This window comes from Macrobrachium nipponense, chromosome 13, assembly GCF_015104395.2.
Source record: "Macrobrachium nipponense isolate FS-2020 chromosome 13, ASM1510439v2, whole genome shotgun sequence".
Classification (NCBI taxonomy): domain Eukaryota; kingdom Metazoa; phylum Arthropoda; class Malacostraca; order Decapoda; family Palaemonidae; genus Macrobrachium; species Macrobrachium nipponense.
The window spans coordinates 33,484,340-33,507,327 of record NC_087206.1 but is presented as its reverse complement, the minus strand read 5'-3'; the positions used below and the strand labels follow the sequence as shown (position 1 = coordinate 33,507,327).

General features: G+C 37.8%; 1 protein-coding gene across 3 annotated transcripts in view; it reads right to left on the bottom strand.

Annotated features, from left to right (window-relative positions):
- LOC135225727 (extracellular serine/threonine protein CG31145-like) overlaps positions 1 to 22,988 on the bottom strand; it is a 686,301-nt gene that overhangs the window by 7,313 nt on the left and 656,000 nt on the right. For all 3 annotated transcript variants that reach the window (XM_064265107.1, XM_064265106.1, XM_064265108.1), the window contains 5 exons: positions 16,415 to 16,513; positions 5,631 to 5,774; positions 4,695 to 4,855; positions 3,807 to 3,940; positions 2,992 to 3,131 (listed from right to left, as the gene is read on the bottom strand). In XM_064265107.1, coding sequence (XP_064121177.1) covers positions 2,992 to 3,131; positions 3,807 to 3,940; positions 4,695 to 4,855; positions 5,631 to 5,774; positions 16,415 to 16,513 — 678 coding nt within the window. The remainder of the gene's footprint in view (positions 1 to 2,991; positions 3,132 to 3,806; positions 3,941 to 4,694; positions 4,856 to 5,630; positions 5,775 to 16,414; positions 16,514 to 22,988) is intronic.

The window sequence follows — 22,988 nt, the reverse complement described above, 5'->3', positions numbered from 1 at the left end:
ATTCAAGTGTTCAGTTTGTCACTTTAGTTGTTAGGTATCGTGCGCTAGAAATGCCCAATAGGGAGGCACCTCTTACACAGTTGTGATAATATTAAGGGTTCTTTGTATCACCCCTTCAAACCCCCTGCAGTTCTTTCTGCCATTTACTCTTTATTTATCCTTTGGTCTTTTACCTAGCCGACTGTCGTCATAGACTTGTCACAATGCCATTTTTACCTCTTTATTTGAAGAAAAATGCTTTGGTTGTGCTATATGAGTCTAGAAATGAGACTTGGAGTCTCATTGAATTAATTTTTAATTATGATACCAAAATGTTAAGACTGGTATTTAGAAAAATTCACTAGTTTCAAGACAATTATAAAAACTTCCACCTTTATTGATTGGATAAACTGAAAATGTTTTAGATTCTAACAAAATTTCTTTCAGGGATTTGTTCTTGGCTATTAGCTGAAAACTGGATGTCAAATGAAATGAGCTAAGCTGAAATTTATTTTTCATATGAAATGTGCTAAGAGTCTGGTCCTGCATATGTACTGAGAAGAGTTTTGTGGGTTATCCAATAAATCTAGTCATTTCTTTGAAATGAAGATTTCTATAACCTTTAGTGGGTTAATTAGCCTTGATGTGATGCCAGGATCATTTATTCCATTATGCTTCCCATTTATTAAAGATGGCTTTAGCAATAGTATTAAAAATCTCAGGTTGAAAGGAACAGTTATCTGATTTTGTCATATACTTACTTGCAACTCTGCTTTATCAACAGCAACATTATTTTCTTTAATGCCTGGGTGAGCAAAGCTCTACTGGTTTCATGTTGGCCATTTCCATTACAACAATTCAGGAAACTTCCAGAGAAATCCTAGGGTCACTGGTTATTTTGAGTTGTGTGATCTATCTGAATGTAACATAAGTGTAATAAGTGAGCAGGATTACAAAATATGTACCAGATAGAGTAAGATTTTTGATGCCCAAAAGAAACAGAAGGGAAGTTCAGAACTGTTTTGATGAATGGGCTGCCCTGAAACAAGTTAGAGCATTTTGTTCTTCTTGAGGACACACTAGACTGCAGGAATTTTGAGTAGCAGCAAGCAGCATGGATGAAATGAAGACAGCTGGATTATTGGTGAATAATGTCTCATTAGCAAAGAGGGCAGACTAATGTTGGTGCACAAGGTCTATAATTCTTTGTGCAGCTGTAGCACAAGGAAAATCGAGATTAAAATGTTAGGTTTGAAACTGGAGTATGGGAGGTCAAGGCAGGAAGAGCTCCCAAGGCAGGAAGAGCACAAGACAGAGACAGGGACTGAACTTGTTCATCATTTCACCCCTTCAGTTGAGAGACCCCTTAAGTTGAGAGAACAGATGATGAGAAGGGAAGAGGGAAAATATTTAGGTCAAAGTGGATGAAAAGGGGCAAAGTTTATAGAGATGAAAAAGGTACACATTTAAAATTTAAAATTAGAAATACGGGGTTGACGGAAGCAGTATTTTGAAAATCTAAATGAAACAACTGAACATGAACCGGAAGATATAGGTATGATAAAAGGCCCAATCGAGACCAAAATGCCTGAAGCAGTTGAAAGAGCCTTCAGGAAGATGAAAAATAGTCAAGTTCTAGGACCATCCAGAATAACAAAGGATTTGAAAAACAAGCAGGAAAGTCAGTCATTCATGAGTTTAATAGAATAGTGCTGTATATAAAAATCTGACAGGCAGAGATAAGACCACAAGAATGGGAAAAGAATTTATAGTAATGATTTGCCAAGGAAAAAGAATTAAAACTGATTACGTATAGTTTTGCTTTATGTTAGATGGATTAACAACAGAAGCAGTCTTTATAATGTGGTAACTATAGCAAAGACACGAGTATGGGTACCGCATATTTGTGGATCTTGATAAAGGCATCTGACAGTGTACCAAGATGGTCCATTTGAAATCAGAAAAGTGCCCAAAATGCTTAAGCTGGTGATATTAAGGGCCCCATACACTGAATGATTGTCGTTATCAACAAAAACACAGAATTCAGACAATGTGAACGATCTTGGCACTGATTTCAGTCTAGGCAAAGATTTTGTCTCGGGAAGACATGGCATCATCTCTAGAAGACATGCGCAATAGTGTTATATTGGCAGACAAACACATACATTAAATGACCTATGCATGACAGACATAAGTCACAAGCCTACAATCTGGTTGTGACAGATTCCCGCTGCTTTTACATTCAGCCAATCATTTACTGTATGGGGCCCTTTGCTCTATCATGACCTCAGATCGCCAGCGAAGACAGTGGCAAGCATCATAAGGAATGCATTAAGCTGGTGATACTGCTTTGCTTTAACACTGGTCATGACTTTAGGCCGAGAAATTTATAAGAACAACTTGAGATAAACTGTTGTCTATTAAGGGACAAGTGTCAAAAGCAGTGGTCATGTTTTTAATAAAATATATGAAACGAGATGATTTGTCTAAACCATATTATAAGATCAAATAAGGATGAGAAAGGAGTGGAAACCCTGTTATGATAAATGTAGAGCATTTCTATTACATGGATGAAACGGTGAGAGAAAGCTAGATTACTGTACCTACTGGTAAATAAAAATATCCCATAAGTAAAGTAGACACTGAACACTGGGTACGTGAGGCTTATATGCATTACTCTATGCAACGCGTAAGTACAGTTGGGAGGTTTCACACGAATGAGGACTGGGAAGATGTATCAAATAGCTTGAAATGAGATTTATTAAAGATTGAGATGACTTGGACATGTGATGAGAAAGGATGAGGAACAGTTGGCCAGAAGAGTAGTGGCCAAACTCCCTAGTTAGATAATTAATGCTGCTGTCTGTTCATAATTCAGGTAAGTGGGTCCCCATCTGGCAGCATTTTTTTTTTATACTTATCAAGATTAATCACTGTTTTATTCCTGCCGTCCTACCAAAGTTTCTTAAGTAATAAAATATGGATAGTAATCATAAAAACTTGATATTTTACCTTAACAATGTGTCAAGGGTAGAATGCCTGATGAGACAACACTGGTAAATTGGTGCCAAAATTGAGATTTCATCATGGAATGGTTTGCCAAATCCACGGCCATGATCAAGGTGAACAGGAGCAGAATTATTCCCAAAAGCCTGCAAAATAATTAATATGAAAAACCTGTATAAATTATGTAAAATATGTCTCCTACATACATGAAGCATATTTACAAAACAAAAATTGCTGTGCCTACTACAGTGCTTAAATTACTGTGAAAATGATTTAAGAAAAATACTGTATGAATTGAACCTACAATACGGCAATACATGAAAATTAAACACATTTCTTAGGCTAAGGGACATGAATATTCTAGGCTCATCTTGATAAGAATAATTAGATTGCTAATGTCACTGTAATGCAGTGTTCTACTCCTTAAACTACTGCCATAAATATATTTATTTCAATGCATGCGTTCAACCTGGACAAATATTTATATTTTGTAGTAACACACTAAAGTTTCTTATGTTGTGCAGGTAGACGAGATGTTGAACCTAGATTGAAAATTCAGCAGATTATTCATGAAAATTTTATTGAAAATATTTTTCTCTGGAACTGGTTCAAACCATAATAAGTTTTCTATAATTCATTATATGCTATTTACAGTGGGGGGTGTGGGGTCCAATGAAATCAAGAATGAGAGTGCATTACTGTATATCAATAAGGAAAATGTAAAAAAATTACAGGTGGACTCATCAGGCTGTGTAACTCGAGGGATCTAGAAATAATGAAAGTCGAGCAGCAAGCACAAAGTAGTACAGAAGAGTTCTTGCCTTAAATGTTTCGTAATGATGTCTGTCCATGTTGCCCATCATGAAATCTAATATGGACATGTCCATGATGTCTAAGAGCCGTCGACCTTCGTTGTATGGGTGTACCTCCTTCACAAGTTCGCAGTATTCATCATCTGCCAAATTAAATAAATCTTAAAGTCTCCTTAACGTAAAGGGCAATGTTATTGTTATTTTTTTTTCTATGGAAAAACTCTATCGCGAGAGTATATATAATGTTCTAAAGGTCCACAATTATAAAAAAATGTTACGAGTTCTTGTATAATTTAAAAACCCTTACAAAGCTTTCGAACCGTTCCCTGGGTTCATCTTTAGTCCAAAGATGAACCCTGGGAAGGATGCGAAACTTTTGTAAACGTTTTTAAATTATACACGAACTCGCACCATTTTTTTATTTTTATTGTGGAGCCTATAGAACTGTTGATTTTCTTAGCATATGACTTATACTCTACATATAAAGTGGTCCATTACATGTAGACTATACCTTAAAATCAAACTGCATTTACTTTTTTTAAATTCTAATACTATACGTACTAGACTCAAGATAGCAGACCAAACATTAGTAAAGCAATGTCAAATTATGGAATGGTTAGTACAAGTACAAGAAAGGCTTAAATTCTATCGCAATAAACCAAAAACACAGAAAAACTTATTAAATATGTTTAACACGGATTTAGAAATGTTGATACTTTAGATCCTATCAAACAACTACACAAACAAACATCAAGGAATAGATAACGCACGAGTCATTACTTGTCCAGTGGTCTTAACACCTTGATAAAAATGAGTATATATTCTCTTTCGTATGAGCAGATTCATCAACTAATATTAAACGGACAAGATCTCCGTTCAACAAACCCCTGGTCTTACCGACTTCCCACTGAGCCTTGCGCCTCTTGTGGTAACTCCTGCGCCAGGGATGCCTCCATACTTTCCTAGGTGCGGCATCTTTTCCTGGGAGGAAGATGGCGAACGATCCTTCCAACATGTCAGGATTACCGCAGATGGCGTGTGCTGTGTCACAGTAGTAACTGTTGATGTAAAGGATTTAATGTAGTAAGATATTACCGTGCAACATTTATATAATGGGCAGTCATTAACAATTGATACAGTGGGTAACTATTTTTGTAAGCATTTCGTGCGGTGTATGAAAAAATAAATATTACAGAGAACCTACAGGCTACGTATTGTTAATACCCAAAATACCTTGGCTAATACCTTATGTGCTTCAGCTACGCTTCGAGGCTGATAAAATTAAAAGTATACAGAATACTATAATAAAATTTATTCATCTCTTTAGCATGTTGTGTTACTTTAAAACTGTCCCAATTATTTCCTATTTGGATCTAAGGATTACAATGGTAAGCATATCCTAAATGCGTGGTCAAATTGGGAAGACATACAGTATATACATAGGTTATTGTGAGTGGCACACACAGCTCCATAGACACAAATTACTGTAAGAAGAACCTTTCAAGTAAAACTCAACTTTAATACTTTGTGAAATCCAAGATTTTATTCTTATAAAAGTTATTGCTCCACAGTTCTCAAAGCATACCCATGCCTCCAAAGAAAGTAATGCATATAACTGGCACCGTTTGATATTGGACAAATTAAATTAAATTCAAGTATATGACATGACACTATCATCAATGTCATCTGAGAGAAAGATTACAGAAAAGAAAGTCTGGTTTTCAGAAAAACGTCCCTGATGAGTGTATTTTGTTACATCTAATGCAAAGGACACACAGCTGCCATGTCCTTCCTTAGGAACAAACGGAATCAAGGCATCAGAACCATTCTTACCTGCACTTTCCGTGGAAGCAGAGATTACTGTCGGGTGAGATGAAGAACGTCTTCAGAAGGTCTCCCTGAGCCAAGGCATACAGCTCTCGAGTCATATTCAAATTTCGACCAGTAATCGGAACTGCACGCCGGAAGCCTAACAACCTAAGATGGGAATATTTAAAAAAAAAAAAAAAAGAATTTGTTAAGGCTTGGTCTACATTCTAGGTAAACTTATTTAAGCTGTCAAAAAGTTTTTTAACTTGAAAACTGAAAAAGACTGGAAAGCTAATACTATTAATACCTCTTCACATTTATTTACGAATATTTATGGTCAAGTCCAGTTCTTGACTGCAAAATCACTTGCCCACAAGTTCTACACGCTATCCACCGAGTTTTCTTACTTTTCACGGCCTTGAAAATAATTTTTTATGCATTTTCTCGGTATCGCAGTAGGTCAGCATTATTTTAATTGGATACGAGGTTAACCCATGAAGCGTTGCATTTGCCTGTGCATTTCTCTAAAACAGAACTTGAAAATGATCAATAATTAATATTACGCAATGAAAAAAAAAGTGTATTTTTGTTGAGTAAAATTTCCTAAGGGACACGAGAATTCAGTGAGCAGTAATAATCAATTGCAAGGTACTGATGAAGGCTTTCCTTGTATTTCTCTCAAGTAAAATTCTTCTCTTAAAGAAATTCACAAATTTCAAACAGTCAAATGTTTCTACTAGAAGAATATTTCATATGTATCTCAAAACCTAAAAGTCAGAGTACACTGTCTAAAGAACTACTGCAGTTAGATGCTGATTGTGCAACAATCTTAAATATATAATTCACCACCCAATTCAATTGGCAAGCCTTATGAAAGATTTAGGTGTAGTAAAGCGTCGGGCATAATAATTTATAATTCTGGCGTTTTTTAATTTAAAGTAAAATCTTAGTGAGATTCTTATAAATGCTAAACTTATTATGACTGCTAACCGCTCCCTACGGTTTATCAACAGCTTGGCAATATTGAAATTTAAGCAGACTACTGCATGCAAGTGAAAACCACATTCCACTGAAGAGACTGTTTTTGTCCTTTTCCCATCACTGCACTTGGCTTCTGAAATCTTACGCTGTCCTTTGGGAGAGAGAACTTTGTTTGCAGTCACAGTTTCACCACTCATGTATTGCTGCATTCTATCAATCCACCGTTTGTCAAAGTTCTCTTGGAATAATTTTGACGCTTAGGTGGATATCCGAAGTTTTAAAAAGTTACTAATCTTTGAAATAATTGCAATTCATTTCCAGTGAGCTCAAAACTCTATAATGCTCCTTTGTTTAATCATGTTTTTCTTTCGTCTTTTCCCCTTTCCTCTCCACAGCATTTCCTTTCAATTTTCCCCATGAAAATGGGAGTTTAGGTACAAATGGAGGCCAGACTGTGGTCAAACTACCCATAAATTCCTATTGGGACCCAGAGCCTTTCTGGATTATTGGCAACGGCCAGTAAACAGGTGTCGAAGCAGGGAGAGGGGGTAGTTGCCTGAGGAAGAGGCATGGGGAAGAAGGGAAAGGGAGGGAATAAGAGGAATGGGAAAAGTGGTGTTTCTCAATAAATCGGGAATGGCGGAGCAGGAACAGCACACTCTCTGAATTCGAAACGAGAAATGGTTCAGTGAAGGATTAACAGGTGAAAGATGTTGGAAAGAAGCAAGGAATTAATTTGTTTCATGAAATTATGCTCGGCATAAATAACAAAACTAACCTTAGGTTAACATTCACTACAACACCGGAGCATACAATCCATATTTCTATTTACAGCACAGCCATGGTAAATGTATACCAAGGTAAGCTGATGGATGTCCCATTAATCTTCTATATAATATACAAAAGGCAACTTTACTCAGTCTGCCTGTCTGTTTGTTCGCTATGCACGAACAGACTATGAAAGCTACAGCTACCAAACTTTTACGATAAATTCTCCTTTCTCCAAGAAAGGTTTTAGTCAAAATCCGAAATTCGAGGGCCGTTTCTAAGGGGGTCATAACCCCTCTTTTTCATACCCCCTCCATTTTTTACAACTTTCGTAGTTGACGGCTAAGCTGCCAATTTTTACCATACACTCCCCTCCCTCCCCATAGGGAAGGTTTTCGTCAAAATCCGAAATTTGAGGGCCGTTTCTAAGGAGCTCATAACCCGTTTTTCATACCCCATAATATTTTACAAATTTCGAAGTTGACAGCTATAGGGCTACCAAGTTTTTATCATAGACTCCCTCCAACCCCCACCCATCCCAGGAAGTTTTAATTAGAATCCGAAATTCGAGGGCCGTTTCTAAGGAGGTCATAACCCATCATTTTTTACAACTTTCGGAATTGACAGCTAGGGCTGCCAAATTTTTACCGAAATTCGAGGGCCGTTTCTAAGGTCGTAACCCTTCTTTTCATACCCACTCTACGGGGTCATATCCCCTCTTTCTCTTAACCCCTCATTTCTTACAACTTTTGGAGTTGACAGCTAGACTACCAAATTTTTACCATAGACTCCCCTCCCACCAAGGAAGGTTTTAGTCAAAATCCCAAATTCGTGGGCTGTCTCTAAGGGGACATAACCCCCCATTTTTTTTTTTTTTTTTTACAACAATTGGAGTTGACAGCTAGTGCTGCCAAAGTTTTACCATAGACTCCCCTCTCTCCTAGGAAGGTTTTAGTCAAAATCTGAAATTCGAGGACCGTTTCTAGGGGGTTATAATCCCTCATTCTTGTACAACTTTCGGAGTTGACAGCTAGGGCTACCAAATTTTTACCATATATTCCCCTTCCGCCAAGAAACGTTTTAGTCAAAATCCGAAATTCGTGGACTGTTTCTAAGTGGACATAACCCCCCCCCCCTCCCCCATTTTTTAAATAACTTTCGGAGTTGACAGCTAGTGCTGCCAAATTTTTACCATAGACTCCCTTCCCCCGGAAAGGCTTTAGTCAAAATCCGAAATTCAAGGGCTATTTCCAAGGGGGGTCATTCCCTCTATTTTTCACAACCGTCTTAGATGACATCTATATAGAAGTGTTTCTATAGGTACAAACAGGCTCCCCACAGTATGGGGGCCATAAGGCACCCTCAGCAGTAAGGGGGGACCAAACCTGGGAATGGGGGCCGAGGGTTTCCCACAATATTAGGGGATAGGAGGTACACGTCCTTTCGATTTACCGACCTGGGGAGAAGAGGGTCGCAGCCTACCTACCCAGACCTTTATAGCAGGGGGGGGGGGGGGTACAACCCCCCTTTTGGAATTAAAGCGCCCATAAGGTCAAAGATGTGCCTAATGCATTCAAATTGGTACCATGAGTTAACATAAATGACAACAAAACATATTTAACATCAATATCTTGAGTTTAACTATAGGCTGACTTTTATCACGGGCCACTTAAGAGGGGCCTAGCTATGAAATTCTTTTCCGAGCAACCTGTCGCAAGATATAAGCGCCTGCTGTCAGCCGGCAGAGTACCTGACTGAGCCAGTCAATAACACTGTAGCATTGGCTGGGGAAAGATGTACGTCCAGGCCATTTAAAAGTGAAATGTGCTTTCGAGACGTGTACAGCTGCTAGTATTTGTATAAACCGAGGCACATTTATTTAAATGTCTCTTGTGCAGTACGGATTCAGAAGTATGGAAAAATCTTTGTTTCTCCAGAAACATTTTTTTAATACAAACTATTTTCCCGGTAGTATAAAAGCAACGAAACCGAGGCCTATTATATATATTCTCATGAATAAACTCCGGAGCACATGCTCGTCTCAAAATGGAAATTTGTGCCTTGTGACGATGTGGTACATTTAGTCCCAAATATTACATGGTGTATGATGCCAGTGTTCTTAAATTCGTGTTGTATTTCCTCGCTGTTTAACTTATCAGTTCCAGAGGTCCTTTATTCCTCACATCGTTGGATGGTGGAACAGCCTCCCAGACGATGTCTTGCAACTGCAACTTCAAAAGTTCAAGCGAAGGTGCAGAGCATTAATAACCTAATACTATTCTCATTGCATTTTAATACATTACTATTATTATTATTATTGTTTTTAATAAGAGGTATCTTTACTTTCTGTATTTCCCGTTACTTCATCTTACTTCTTCCTAGTGAACACCATATTCTTTGGAAGCTTGAATTTCAAGTCAATGGCCCCTGTCGCCTTGTTCCATATGAATAGGTTTCATCTTCTGAAGAATAATAATAATATAATAATAATAATAATAATAATAATAATAATAATAATAATAATAATAATTCCCTCAAACTTTGGTTATTTCAAGCATAAGTTTTCCAAGGAAAAATACAATTAAGCCTAGTTAATTTCAATCTCTCTTTACTTGTGCACACTTGCATGACTGAATCTCAATAAGGGTACAACCCTGTAATGTAGATCTAAAGGTGTGGGATTCTTGAAGCGTGGACAATCGTACAACTGGTAGCAAGTCTCCTCTCCTGCTACAACATACAGTTCAGTGAAAGATCAAAACCGAGTTCCAGTAGCTCGTCTGTTAGCTATTTTTTATTAAAAATTTTCTTACAATACAATCGATCGTACTTGTATGGAAACGGCATTTTCCCCCATAATTAAAAAGCTCAATTTTTCAATTATGGACATTTCCTTTGTTTAAACTGACCTCAAGAATGCTGTTCCAGTTATCCCAGACCTCTTTCCTCCCCTTAAGCTACAAAACTAGCAATGTTACAGTTATGGAAACTGCCTTTGTTTAAACTGACCTCAAGAATGCTATGCCAAGTGTCTATGGAAACTGCCTTTGTTTAAACTGACCTCAAGAATGCTATGCCAAGTGTCTAAGTTAATTACAGTTTGTATATGGACTGTTGCGCTGGCTGCCGACAGTTTGATAAAACTGCAGCACATGGAATGCTAGGGTGGAAACACCACGTTAGCTAGCTCCTGAAATAATCCTTATACACTTTAAAACTCCGAAACAGTAGTAACACCAAATTTTCTCGAAAAAAGGTAAACTGTATACTTTACTCCTCTACGTAAATGATAATGGGGACATGGGTCTATCTGGACCGTTATATGTACTGAGTAACAAACATGCAACGGCATCCATCTCTCGCTAATTATTACAAGCCGAAAAAACTTTCTAATCAACGAAATCAGCGGATAGTGGGGAAGTAGGATTAAAACACGACCGTGCATCAAGGAGAGAGAAAATGGGAAAGGACAACGGCTCTCGCAGAGAAGTCAGTCACGATTTAACGGAATGGGGGCCCCCCCCCTTTTTTTTTTTCTCCGGGAGAGGAGGGAGAAAACAGATGGATTTTACGGACAGAGACGGGTAGGGGAGATATCATTCGAGAGGAAAAGGGCAGAGAAGCAGCAAATGGCCGATTGGACACAGTCGAGTATTTTGTTTTGGATTTATTTCTGCCTGGAAGAAGTCAAATGGGGAGAGTTCGGCTGGTATTGAGAAAAACTGACGAGGGAGAGAGATTTGACGGACGAGTTCATGGTCACACTACATTCATTGGACATGTGTGCCTTTGGCAAACTACAACTAGATACTTTCCAGCAATAATGATAATGATGATTAAATCTGAAATCATCTCAATTTACAATGTTATTGAGCAGAATTTCATAACCATCATATCTTTTTCCAACGTTAAGCATTTTTTCCTAACAAGTGGTGTTTCCAAGATAATAAAAACATACATGTTACGGGCACATGCATACATGAAACTCCTTCACCATGGACGAACCCCCTGTGCAGGAAAACTTCAACCATTGAACAACATTGCACCACTACGCAGAAGGTTCTCAGCAACGCATCGAACTCGCTGCAGTGTTCCATTTACTTTTTTCTCTTTCACACACGCACACTGACACTCCCTGTATATTAAGGTCCCTTCTTTCAAATATATCTTTCTCACAAGTTATAGAACTTTTCTCCTCCTCCTCCTCCTCCTCCTCCTCCTCCTCTTCTTCTTCTTCTTCTTCTTCTTCTTCTTCTTCTGTTTCACACACGTGGAAGTTCGGGCGGTTTCGTCAGGACTTCGCAATGTGGTAATCCTGCGTTCCAGCCCCGCCCACACTATGATGGATTTCACCACCAAAGACGAACCGACGATCCATGTGAGTTTGAGGGACCTCATTTATCTACACACTGAGTCATCAACAACCACTGCCTCATTCTCCCTGGTCCTATACTGGTTGGAGAGGGAGGGGCTCGGTTCCTGACAATATGTGATGTTTGGTCTATACTATAGGACCATGGGTGCCAATGTAGTAGCTGTCCCATGTTTCCGCAGCTCATGAGTGACCTTTTTAACCTGAAACCCATTGATGCCCATTCTTTGTACATGACTGAATCATCTTAAAATATTATGAGCCATAATTTCCGCTTATGCTATATATATATATATATATATATATATATATATATATATATTATATAAATTTCCTACAAGTTATACATTTATATCTCCCGGATAACTGCGCATGTAAAAATGGAAAAGCAGCATTGTGACCGATTCTTCAACTATAATTGAGGAAACTTCGCCATACACATCGGAAAAAATTCTTAACAGGTGAAGTGTCAACGGTATTGAAAGTGCGAAAAAGATGTCAGTATTTTTATCACAACTTTTGGACGACGAAGAGGAAAAGATCACACGCCGAAGTAGGGAAAAGCGGAAAGAACTGCATGCTGATCTACATGTCACACACCACACACCAGACACACTTTTAAGACGAGGTTTCTTCATTCATTTGTTTCCAGGCCTCTCATCTTGACGACCTGACGAAGCAGAGGCACGGTCAGAGCTTTATTTTCTATATCGTATGGAGTTTTGTTTAGGATTCTCAAGAGTTTCGAGCGATGGTAATTAGCGAGAAGGTTAAAAAAAATTTGGTTAACTTTCAAACAAATCGGCTTAACAGGATTTTTGGGGGCGAGGCAGTTGGCGGAAGTACGCGAATACCTCGACCCTCCAAATAAAATTAGCATTACAAATGATCCATCACCCAAATCTCTATAGACTTTGGGATAGCAAAGTTGTCTTGGGCAAAAGTTTACGATTCCCTTTTGTGCACCTTAAGCTACTTTATTCCGACTTCAGACAAACCTCTCCAAACTTTAATTACGAAAACCTGGAGGGAGAGAGGGAATTTGGAAGATAATTCCTTGATGTATTATCTGCTCTCAAGAGTTTGCCCATAACTTCCCCTATGCGATCCTCTTTGATCAATCTGACGTCCTCCTGGAAAATTTATGTCTTCAGGCGTAAGGCCCTTCAAACAAGAAAGCACGTTGGCATAGGACTTTATTAATTAAGCATAAATACCTCTCGTCTTTTAACCACCAATCACGATTTCAAGGACAAACAGTCTTCATTATCAAGTATCCGTGAAATGACCGAACATGTAGGCCAGCTGTATTTGTGCGTGTGCTGGCTTCTACATCTTCTGATGACTTTTACCGTTACAATAATTTTTTCTTCTAAAAGCTATATATCGTTTTTGACTGCCTTCTCACAGTTCTCCTTTATCTTGCTAAATTTTTTCAGCCCATTAACTTCTCCATTTGTTTAAGTGCACCAATTCAATGGCCCTGTGACCAATACTATTTATACAGAATACCCTTGTCTATCCGTAGGTGTGGGCGAGGAAGCGAGAGTGTTGCCTCATGTATCAGACTCTGCTGAGCCACCAATTGCCCTTTTACGCTAATATTCTTGTCTATCACGAAGACAAAATTAAGGAGGCCGGGGGTCCGGCGGGTCATCTATATCCTGGACACTTCTTCCGATACCGCCCACTCCCCCCAACACCTACTCTGCTATCCAACGCAACGCTTTTCAACAAAGCGCTTCAAACGAAAGTGCTGCACCTTTCCCTTCGTAGCACTCTTTCCATGTTCTCTTTTTCTTTTGTTCTTTCTAAAGAGAAAGTTCTGGAGAGAGCAAAATAATTGAGCTAAAAAATAATAAACAGCTTGGCAGAAATATATCAGAAGAAGAAGAAGAAGAAGAAGAAGAAGCAGAAGAAGAGAAGAGAGAGAAGAGAGAAGAGAAAAGAAAGAGAGAGAGAGAGAGAGAGAGAGAGAGAGAGAGAACCATTTATAAGGTTTAAAACCCGACTCCCTTTCCGGACGCGTCCATATTTTCAGGTCGCAATTCCACACTGGTGGGAATTTTCTCCCATTAATGCTAAAGAGAAATTTTCGTGCTGGAGTCCAGCACTTTTAATTAGCGATGCGTTTAGGGAGATTAGCGGCATCCATCTCTTTTTAATCGCCGCGATCTCCAGCGGAAGATGATAATTCTACTACAACAATTACCGTGAGCTATCATCGTTTACTCCTGTCATTTATCAGACGTCAAGTGAACTCTGGTCTCATTAGCAAAATTATCATTTACAGCCGACAGTGTACATGAATATTCATTTGAATTGCCGTTTTATTTATTTATATTTTAATTTTGCTTTTCACTTTCACAAATGGCATCTCTTCATTGAAGGGATGCATTCCGTTTGTTTTTTATGTTTTTCCCATCGTAAACGTTCACCCATTTTGAACATCACTGAAAACACAAACACGAGAGAGATGGAGATACAAAATCATTATGTTTTTTCTTTTCTTTTTGCGAATTTACCAAGATACGAGGATCAAATTTCACACTATGCTGGGAACACCAATTCATCATGTTTTATGAGGGCGATATTTCACTCGATAGAGTAACAAAATTTACAACTGAGTTGCCTGATACAGCTTCGAAGAGACTTTTAAGGATTCCTGCCGTAAAATATTGCAGGTTGAGCTTGTGCAAGAGAATTATTTTTTCTCAGCAATGATTAAAACTGCCCCACACTAACTGAAATGATGTACATATACATACACACATATATGTATATGTAGTAGTGTGTGTGTAAATATATATCATATATATATATATATATATATACTATATATATTATATATTTATATAATACAGATAGATACATAGATACACATGGTATGGTAATTACACATGAGTTACAGAATGAAAAAATTGCCAAATCATCAAATCCGCTCCACCGCATTCTGTTCATATACAGACGGTCCTTTAGTAGATGACAATTTCAATTACTTGAATGAACTAAAGGATGAATATGAATCAGTTTCTTTCTGTAGAGTTCACTTATGAGGTAAACCAGAGAGAATCCCATACATTCTCGTTAACCTTGCATGGACGGCGTTAGACAAATGTGTAACATAGGTTTAGACCAAAAAAAAAAAAAAAAAAAAAAAAGCACTAGCGTGGGAAGGGAATGTGCAAGAATGGCAATGGCGGATGTCCTGAACGTTACCGAAGTCAAGCTACTAAGCTTACGTAAAACAGCCACCACTCAGTCATTTATATAACGTTATTATATTTCGTCTTCATATAAAACAGACGAACGAGTCATGAAGGAGAGCTTAAACGTAAGCGACAGACAAGTTGACCAGGAGAACAACATCCAGCTAGTCATTCGCAAAAAAGGAGAGAGAGAGAGAAAAAAAAGCGACCACGGCAGGACTGCTGTCTTAGGACATCACACATGTCAGACAAGAGGATTTAAACTGCGGAATGTTTCTTATAAAGGTATGTGCACCACAACACTTTCACCTCACCTGGCATGCCATCTACCACCAGGGTAGTTACAGGTACACAGAAAAATCAAACGCTACAAGACTATGGAGAGCCTTTCACAACATAAGTACGACTATTTCGGGAGGTAATACCGACAAAAAGTATCTTGAAGTAAAAGAAGCTATATTCAGTAGATTTCCAGAAAGAAACCAATGATGAATATTCAAGTTGGAAGTACACCCATTGCCATCACATATTTGCTTTAGGAATTTCTGTACCTAAATTAATAAAACTATTAATACTATTAATATACATTTATGTACATTTTTTGTGACTGCTATTTGTTTAATTCCTTGCGTATTGTTTATTAACATTTTAAAATTCAGTATGCTGTCTAGATAACTTGTTAAGGGTTCAACGACCTAACCATGAACTAGCTTTAGGCTTGAGGTGCTAGCATAAGACTTTTACTGTAATTGCAATTTAATTTCCATTATTATTTGTTTCTCATTTTTATGACTTCTGCCTAAGAACCACAGATTTAGTTTAGTACTAGAAAGTGAATGGAGTGAGTTGAAATTTACTAGATCTCTGGGAAGGAGAGAAGGACAACGATCATCTACAAGAAAAATACGAAATAACTTGGAAATTTTGGTGATAATGATTTTTCATATTATTCACGCACTCCCCGAATTCTCTTTCATAGTGCGAGAATTATATAAAAATATCACTAAAACTCCTAAGTTTTTTCGTTATTCGTTTAACACCATTTTCACTAAGGATATGGATACACTAAGAAATAAAAAAAACGAAAAATATGAAGGCATCTCATAAGCGCCTATATACATACATACATAAATACATACACACACACACACACACACACATATATATATATATATATATATATATATATATATATGCGTTTTAAAAAGTACACTTCACATCAGTTTTTATTGTGAGAAAATCGGCGTTTCCAAAAACACTGCAAGGAACTGTTCAGGTCTCATTTCTAGAACACACACCCATTTGATAGTTTTACATTCTGAGACTGTATGAAGGAGGAATGCTGAAAAAAATAAAGATATTAAAATTGGTAGAAAACAACGTATTGCTCACGTCACTTGCTACTATATCGTAGCACCAGTAAAATACTAAATTGAATCGGTCATTCAATTCTCTCTCTCTCTCTCTCTCTCTCTCACCTATCAAGATGGAAGGCAGCGATCTCGGCGTTGTGTCTCTCGAAGTCGGTGAAATGAAAAGATTGCTTGAGGGGGGTTCGATGCTGCTCTCTGGGGAACCTGAAGATGAAGAAGAAAAAAATCGTGTTAATACATTTTTGTTGGATTTATTATTGATACATTAATTCTCTTCCCAACCCTCCATAAGTGAGCATTCTTGAATATAATAAGGTTGACTACCAGTTAAAAAAAAAAAAAAAAAAAAAAACAAGCTATAGTGGCAAAGGATTACTTTGGAGCCAAGATGGAGGAGAATGACGTAAATTGGCCACACGGAGGATAACAAGTAAATAAAAGTGGTTGACAGGCTAACGCTATTCTCTGCCCAGGTTCCGATTCGCCATTCTACTGTCAGATATCTTGTTTAACGATTACATCAATATTGGGATCACAGATGATTTTCTTACACACACACAACACACCACACACCACACACACACACATATATATATATATATATATATATATATATATATATATATATATATATATATATGTATATGTATATAGTATATTTAGTTAGTGGAAGCTCTACCTGAAATAACAATGAGGAGGAAAAGAAGCATTTATTGGAGAGAGAGAGAGAGAGAGAGAGAGAGAGAGAGAGAGAGAGGGGAGGGGGGGGGGGACCACAATGCTGCTAGCATGTCGATAAATCTTCAGTAACAAAAATCTTCAAAGAAAAATAAAGAACAGAAAAACTTATTCCAGGCCCTAAAAACATTTGCGGACCCTAACAAAATAATAACATAAAAATGAAAATAACACGAAAGCCCTGTATTCATTACAAACGGACGAAATTTGCATAATACTTTGCATATTTATGGTATGCCATTTCGCAGCATGACTAGCAATGTGACGAACGTATATCGCACAGCCTTTTCTCTCCATATTTCCTCTCGCTAAAGCAACACTCGTGCTTATTCTTACTCATCCACCCGTGTATTCAGTTTTCTTTTAAAAGTCAAATCCCACATACTGTACACTCCCATCGCATTTAACAGATCTGGGCATCAGCAAACTTGGAAAACTATTAACCATCATAATTATAAGAAAGGTTCAATCGTTATACATCAACATCATCGCCTTCGACTCGTTGGTACATAAATACAGAAACTCAACAAAAAGAAGACACCCACTCTATAATATTACCTACATATTCAAGCGAGGTCTATGTTTAAGGCAATATTTTTCGCCACGGTTTAATCCGATTTAAGTAGAAAAAGGGAAGGAAATTTGGAATAATAAAATGTTATTTTAGATGAAGCCAGCCCTGTATTAGCATGGACTGTGTTCCTAGATACCCCGTGGAAATCTTCATAAAAACTGGGGGGTAACCGCTAGCCTTGAAGGAGGCCTTGGACGATTCTTTTCCTTGCATATTCCGGTCGTATGAAAAAGAACAAAAGTATGCACCGAATTGCAACTCTCGTGCCTTCTTCTTTTGTCTTTCCTTCAAGGGTTAGAATACAGCATATATATTATGAAATTGCACTTGTAAATCATTCTCTTACGAATACGCATCGTAAAGTTTTAACGGAAAAAATATGTGAGCGTCTTATCATGGATCCCTGAATTTGGCTTGTGATGCCCCATCCAGAAATAGTACATCTTTACGGTAACTCTCCATTTCTTCCCTAATCCTTGACCAGGACAGTTTTGAGCTATAATCCCCCCCTCCCCTCCCATCTCTCTCTCTCTCTCTCTCTCTCTCTCTCTCTCTCTCTCTCTCTCTCTCTAAGAAGACTTCCAGGGCCCTTTCCAAGTATCCCAGACAACCATATCAAAGACCCCATAGTTCCATAAAGCCCCAACAAACCTGCTGATTCAGATGGTATAAATTCCATTGACCAAAGAAGTCCACATATAACCTTTAGTTATGTCTGTCTCGTCTCTTTGTTGGAATTGTTGTGTGTGTGTGTTGTGTGTGTGTGTGTGTGTGTGTGTGTCATGAACTGGGACTAACACAAAGGAAACAAAAATGATACTGAAGATTCACATGAAATTTAACGTAACTAATCGGATGCAATACAAAATTAACGGAATCAGAAGCTAAAGCTCTGTAAAAGGGAGGAGAATGTCGACATGACGTTAAAGGAAAACGAAAGCAGGAGACACAACGGATTTATTTATTTATTTATTCTATTTCATTATTTCTTTTTTTTTGCGACGAGGAAAGCAGGCATTAGAACAAATACAATATATCTCCGATACACGTCATGAGAGGAGGAAAATAATAAAGAGGTAGCGAGAATAGCGGGAGAAATGCTAGTTTCTTGGCAACGGAGCCTGGAAAGAAAGCAAGCACCTATCCAAGGAAAACACACGAGTCTACGTTTTTAAATTCGTTATACATAACATTTCCAATCGTCACAATAAATCATTTTCTCTTGCTATGCAAAGGAATCTTACTAGCTTTCACGTACACACAGTTCACATATAGCCTTGCCTCTCCTCCTTGAGCGATCAAGAGCGCGCGCGCACACACACACACATACACGTTGAAATTCTATCACATACACAGCTAATACATAATCTTGTCGGCCATTTCTTCACACACACCATCTCTCGGCCACATAACTCATGCACATACCGTCTTCTCTCTCTCTCTCTCTCTCTCTCTCTCTCCTGTATTCCATTAAGCCCTCTGTCTTAGGGACAGCCCGAGATGACACATGCTTATCCTAACGTTACTGAAAGGGAAATTGAAATATCCATCAGGAATCGTGATCCCTTGCCCTTTACTTCCTGGCCCTCGATATGTTACGTGCAGCACCTCCTTACATAACACAAGAACCTACAAAGGAAATGTCTCGGTTACTGCGGGATAATATAAAATCCCGCGGAGAACACCTCTTCTTTCCCGCCCTCACACATTTTCATCTTCACCCTAAAAGAGATCTTGGGCACTGCACCCAGCTGCCCATAGATCACTGTCCAAGAGGTAATCCTTTCCGGTATTTGGCTTCTCAAAAACCACTTTCGTTAAGAGTACAAAAATTAACTTCTTTTGAGAGAGAGAGAGACCCAAATTGCTAGCTTTAAAACAGAGCGAGATAATTAGTAACAAATTTTCAGAGAGGAGAAAAAATAAACCATTATTAGCGATAGACGCAAAAAATGTCCAATTTTGAGATTTAGAATGAAAAAATATTTAGATAGGAAACTAACCCATAGAAAAATATACCAAAACAATTTGGAAGCTATACACCAAAAACTAATATTTTCAGACGAACAGCAAATATTATTATTCAGTGAAAAAATTATCTCTTGAGAGAGAGAGAGAGAGAGAGAGAGAGAGAGAGAGAGAGAGAGAGAGAGAGAGAGAGAGAGTGTGCACGAAGGTCTAATTGTATAAGCATTGCTCCGAGAAGCTCTCTGCAATCAATGACTTACTTAAAATATATCATAGCATAAGTTCCATTTCAAACTACCGCATCTCTTGTGAAATTTTGAGGATAATACTAAATTTCACTTAACTTTCGTAATAAGTAGTTGCACTAAGTTTAACTATACTGTATTGTAAATACTGTATGTGCTGTAAGGCTACATAATTCATTTTTGAATTTTCTCATTATACTACATCCATTCATGTTTAACATTTGAGAATGTTTAGTAGGGTCTAATACAGAGTAGATATTTTATGTATCTTTGACGACAGAAGAAAGAATCGTAACTAGTCTATGAATAAAATCCTTAACTTACAAGTACTTTCAACTTACAAGTTAATTTTCGCTTACTCGGGGAGTAAGACTACACACTACTTTGTTCTTGTTGCTGTCCTTGTTGTTAGGGGGTTAGGAAAGGTCTATGGAGGAGACTAAAAAGGTCTGAAAAATGTAGGGTATTTATTTTAATTTTTGCCGGTGAAACAAGGCTCTATTTAGCCATAGATTTTAGCACACTTTAAATTATGTTAAAAGTTAGGAATACTATGATGTTTACAACTTATGCGTGAGAGGAAAATCTTTCATGCGCTCAGAGTAAGTTAGAGGTCAGATCACGTCTTGTTTAACTAGCCATATGGCGATTATCTTTTCAAACTAGCATAGGCTCTAAGAAAACTTTATGAAAAAAGCTGAACTTAAGGAAAAAAAGTCAAATGTCAACTGGTCACTCACGTACATAATAATGTCTCGACGAAGATATGTTACCAAATTGCAAAAAAAAAAATTACTGTAGATGTTCATAGATATTTTCATTTTTTTTTCATTTATTTATTTATTTGTGTGCGTGTATCACTACATATCTACGTAATTCTAGGAGTTTTTTATTTCAGAACTGGAGAGTTAACTCCACCCGGAGAGATCTCCTTGAAGGAGAAAAAAAATGTATGCTGAATATATATATAAATATATATATATCTTATCTATATATATATATATATATATATCTATATATATAATATATATATATATATATATATAATATATAGTATATAGTGTATTACATATACATTTATATTTACTTATTCTAAGACCAAGACATCTGCACCAGGCTTTATTCAAAGGATGAGATACAAGCTACGGAAATGGCAAAAATAAACATGACATTGACAGACCTTTTTTCTGTCCAACGTGCAGAATACGAGGTTCACTCTCATTCGCTCTGGGAATACGGAATGTATAACTCACACACAACATCCGCAAGGCGTTATAAGCATCCAATAAAGAGTAAAAAGACGCGAGAATGTGGGGGACACCGCAGCATCTGGCTATAATTCTTCCGGGCGCAAACCAGGTTGCTACAATACACCCCGGTGCGAAAAGTTGGCTAAGATTTAGATGAAGGCACCGTGTGACATACAATACACTTTTTCTTTATTTCATCTTTCGTATACACCACACTCCGCTCTATTCCCAGTGGCTTTGGGGATAAATCTATCAAGATGGTCTGAGAGAGAGAGAGAGAGAGAGAGAGAGAGAGAGAGAGAGAGAGAGAGAGAGAGAGAGAGGTGTGTGTGTGTCTGGTTTCGAAGGAAACTCCAGAATATGGGATAATTCCGGACTGCAAAAGAATGGCAAAAATGGTGGAAGGGATGCATATGAAAAGCATGGAGATGGGATGGGATAGGAATCAGGACGAGGGTATGGAAGAGAGGTAGAGGACGGCATAAAGGTAGATGCAGCACCAGGTGACGGGGAGGCGGGGGACGGGGGGGGGGGGGGGGTGCCTTGGGGGGGGGGGGTTGGCGCAGATGATGATCGGAAATACGTGATGAGGAACGGAGGTTAGAAGTGCTAGGCCGAAAGGTAGAAGCAGAAAAGGGTATGGAGGCAGGGCAGGGGGGTCTGAGAGGTAAAAGGAGCAGGAGCAGCAGAAGGTGGCGATGGCGTTTTGGGAATGAGGGAAAGGGAGGCTGTAAGCGGGGAATGGGATAAAATTTACATGTGAGGCAGAAGGTTATATCGGAGAAACATCCCGGCGGAATTTTTGCAATCAATCTTGCCTACCGGCGCGCAATATTAAAGCGTCCGCTTACACACCTTGAAAGTAAATGCCCCGCCTACAATTCCCAAAGTCAGCTCGGGTCACGAGTAGAAAACAAATTCATCTCAATCCCATATCGAATAACTTTTTTATTATTGTTATTTTTAGACAAGCCGTTCTAATAATCATAACTTCAACATTAATCTAAAAATGATGATATTTCCACAGGTGAAATTTCCACTGAAGTTATACAACTCCCCACCAAAGAATAGAAAACTATAAATCCCCACCAAAGAATAGAAGACTACAAATGGACATGAAAATATGACATTAGAAATTACCGTTGACTGAGTAACATAAATATAAAGATGTACAACCTCTATTACGGAGGAAAGAGATTTCATCAAAGGATGATTCCAACATTTTCAGACTCGATGTTCAACCAGGTGCCATCTACCCGGCAACAAAATATTTAAGACTAATTTTTATTTACAGAATATGATGAATAAAAAATATAAGCCCTTCTCTTCTAACACCCCCCACTCTCTCTCTCTCTCTCTCTCTCTCTCTCTCTCTCTCTCTCTCTCTCTCTCTCTCTCTCTCTCACACACACACACACACAGACCATTGGCTCTCTCAATAAAAAAAAGAAAAGAAAAAGAAACAGGAATAAAACTTGAGACGCAGGTGTTCACAGTTCAGTTCGCCTTTCTCAGGACATCCAGATAAACTCTCGAATAAATGAGCGTAATTTCATTCGAATCTGCTGCAGCTGTACAAAAAATGCATTAATTTCCATTAGGGACAACAAGGTTTGAATTTACTTTACTGTGATGTATTTTCTGAATTTGTGTTTTCACAGATTACCATTGACCCAAGAAAAAAAGTTTGTTACAGTAAAAACTAAGCATTCTACCAAAATTTCTACCAAAACAGAACCAATTCTATTTTTATTTTTGATTTAAATAGCTCGAATTCACACGCAAGCTCAACAAAAAAAGTATTCTACTTTCTAAAATTATTAATATTCTTGATGCCTGACAATGTAGGGCTATAAAACCTTTTACAAAAATTTGCAAATCATCATTTCACAATGAAAGAAAAT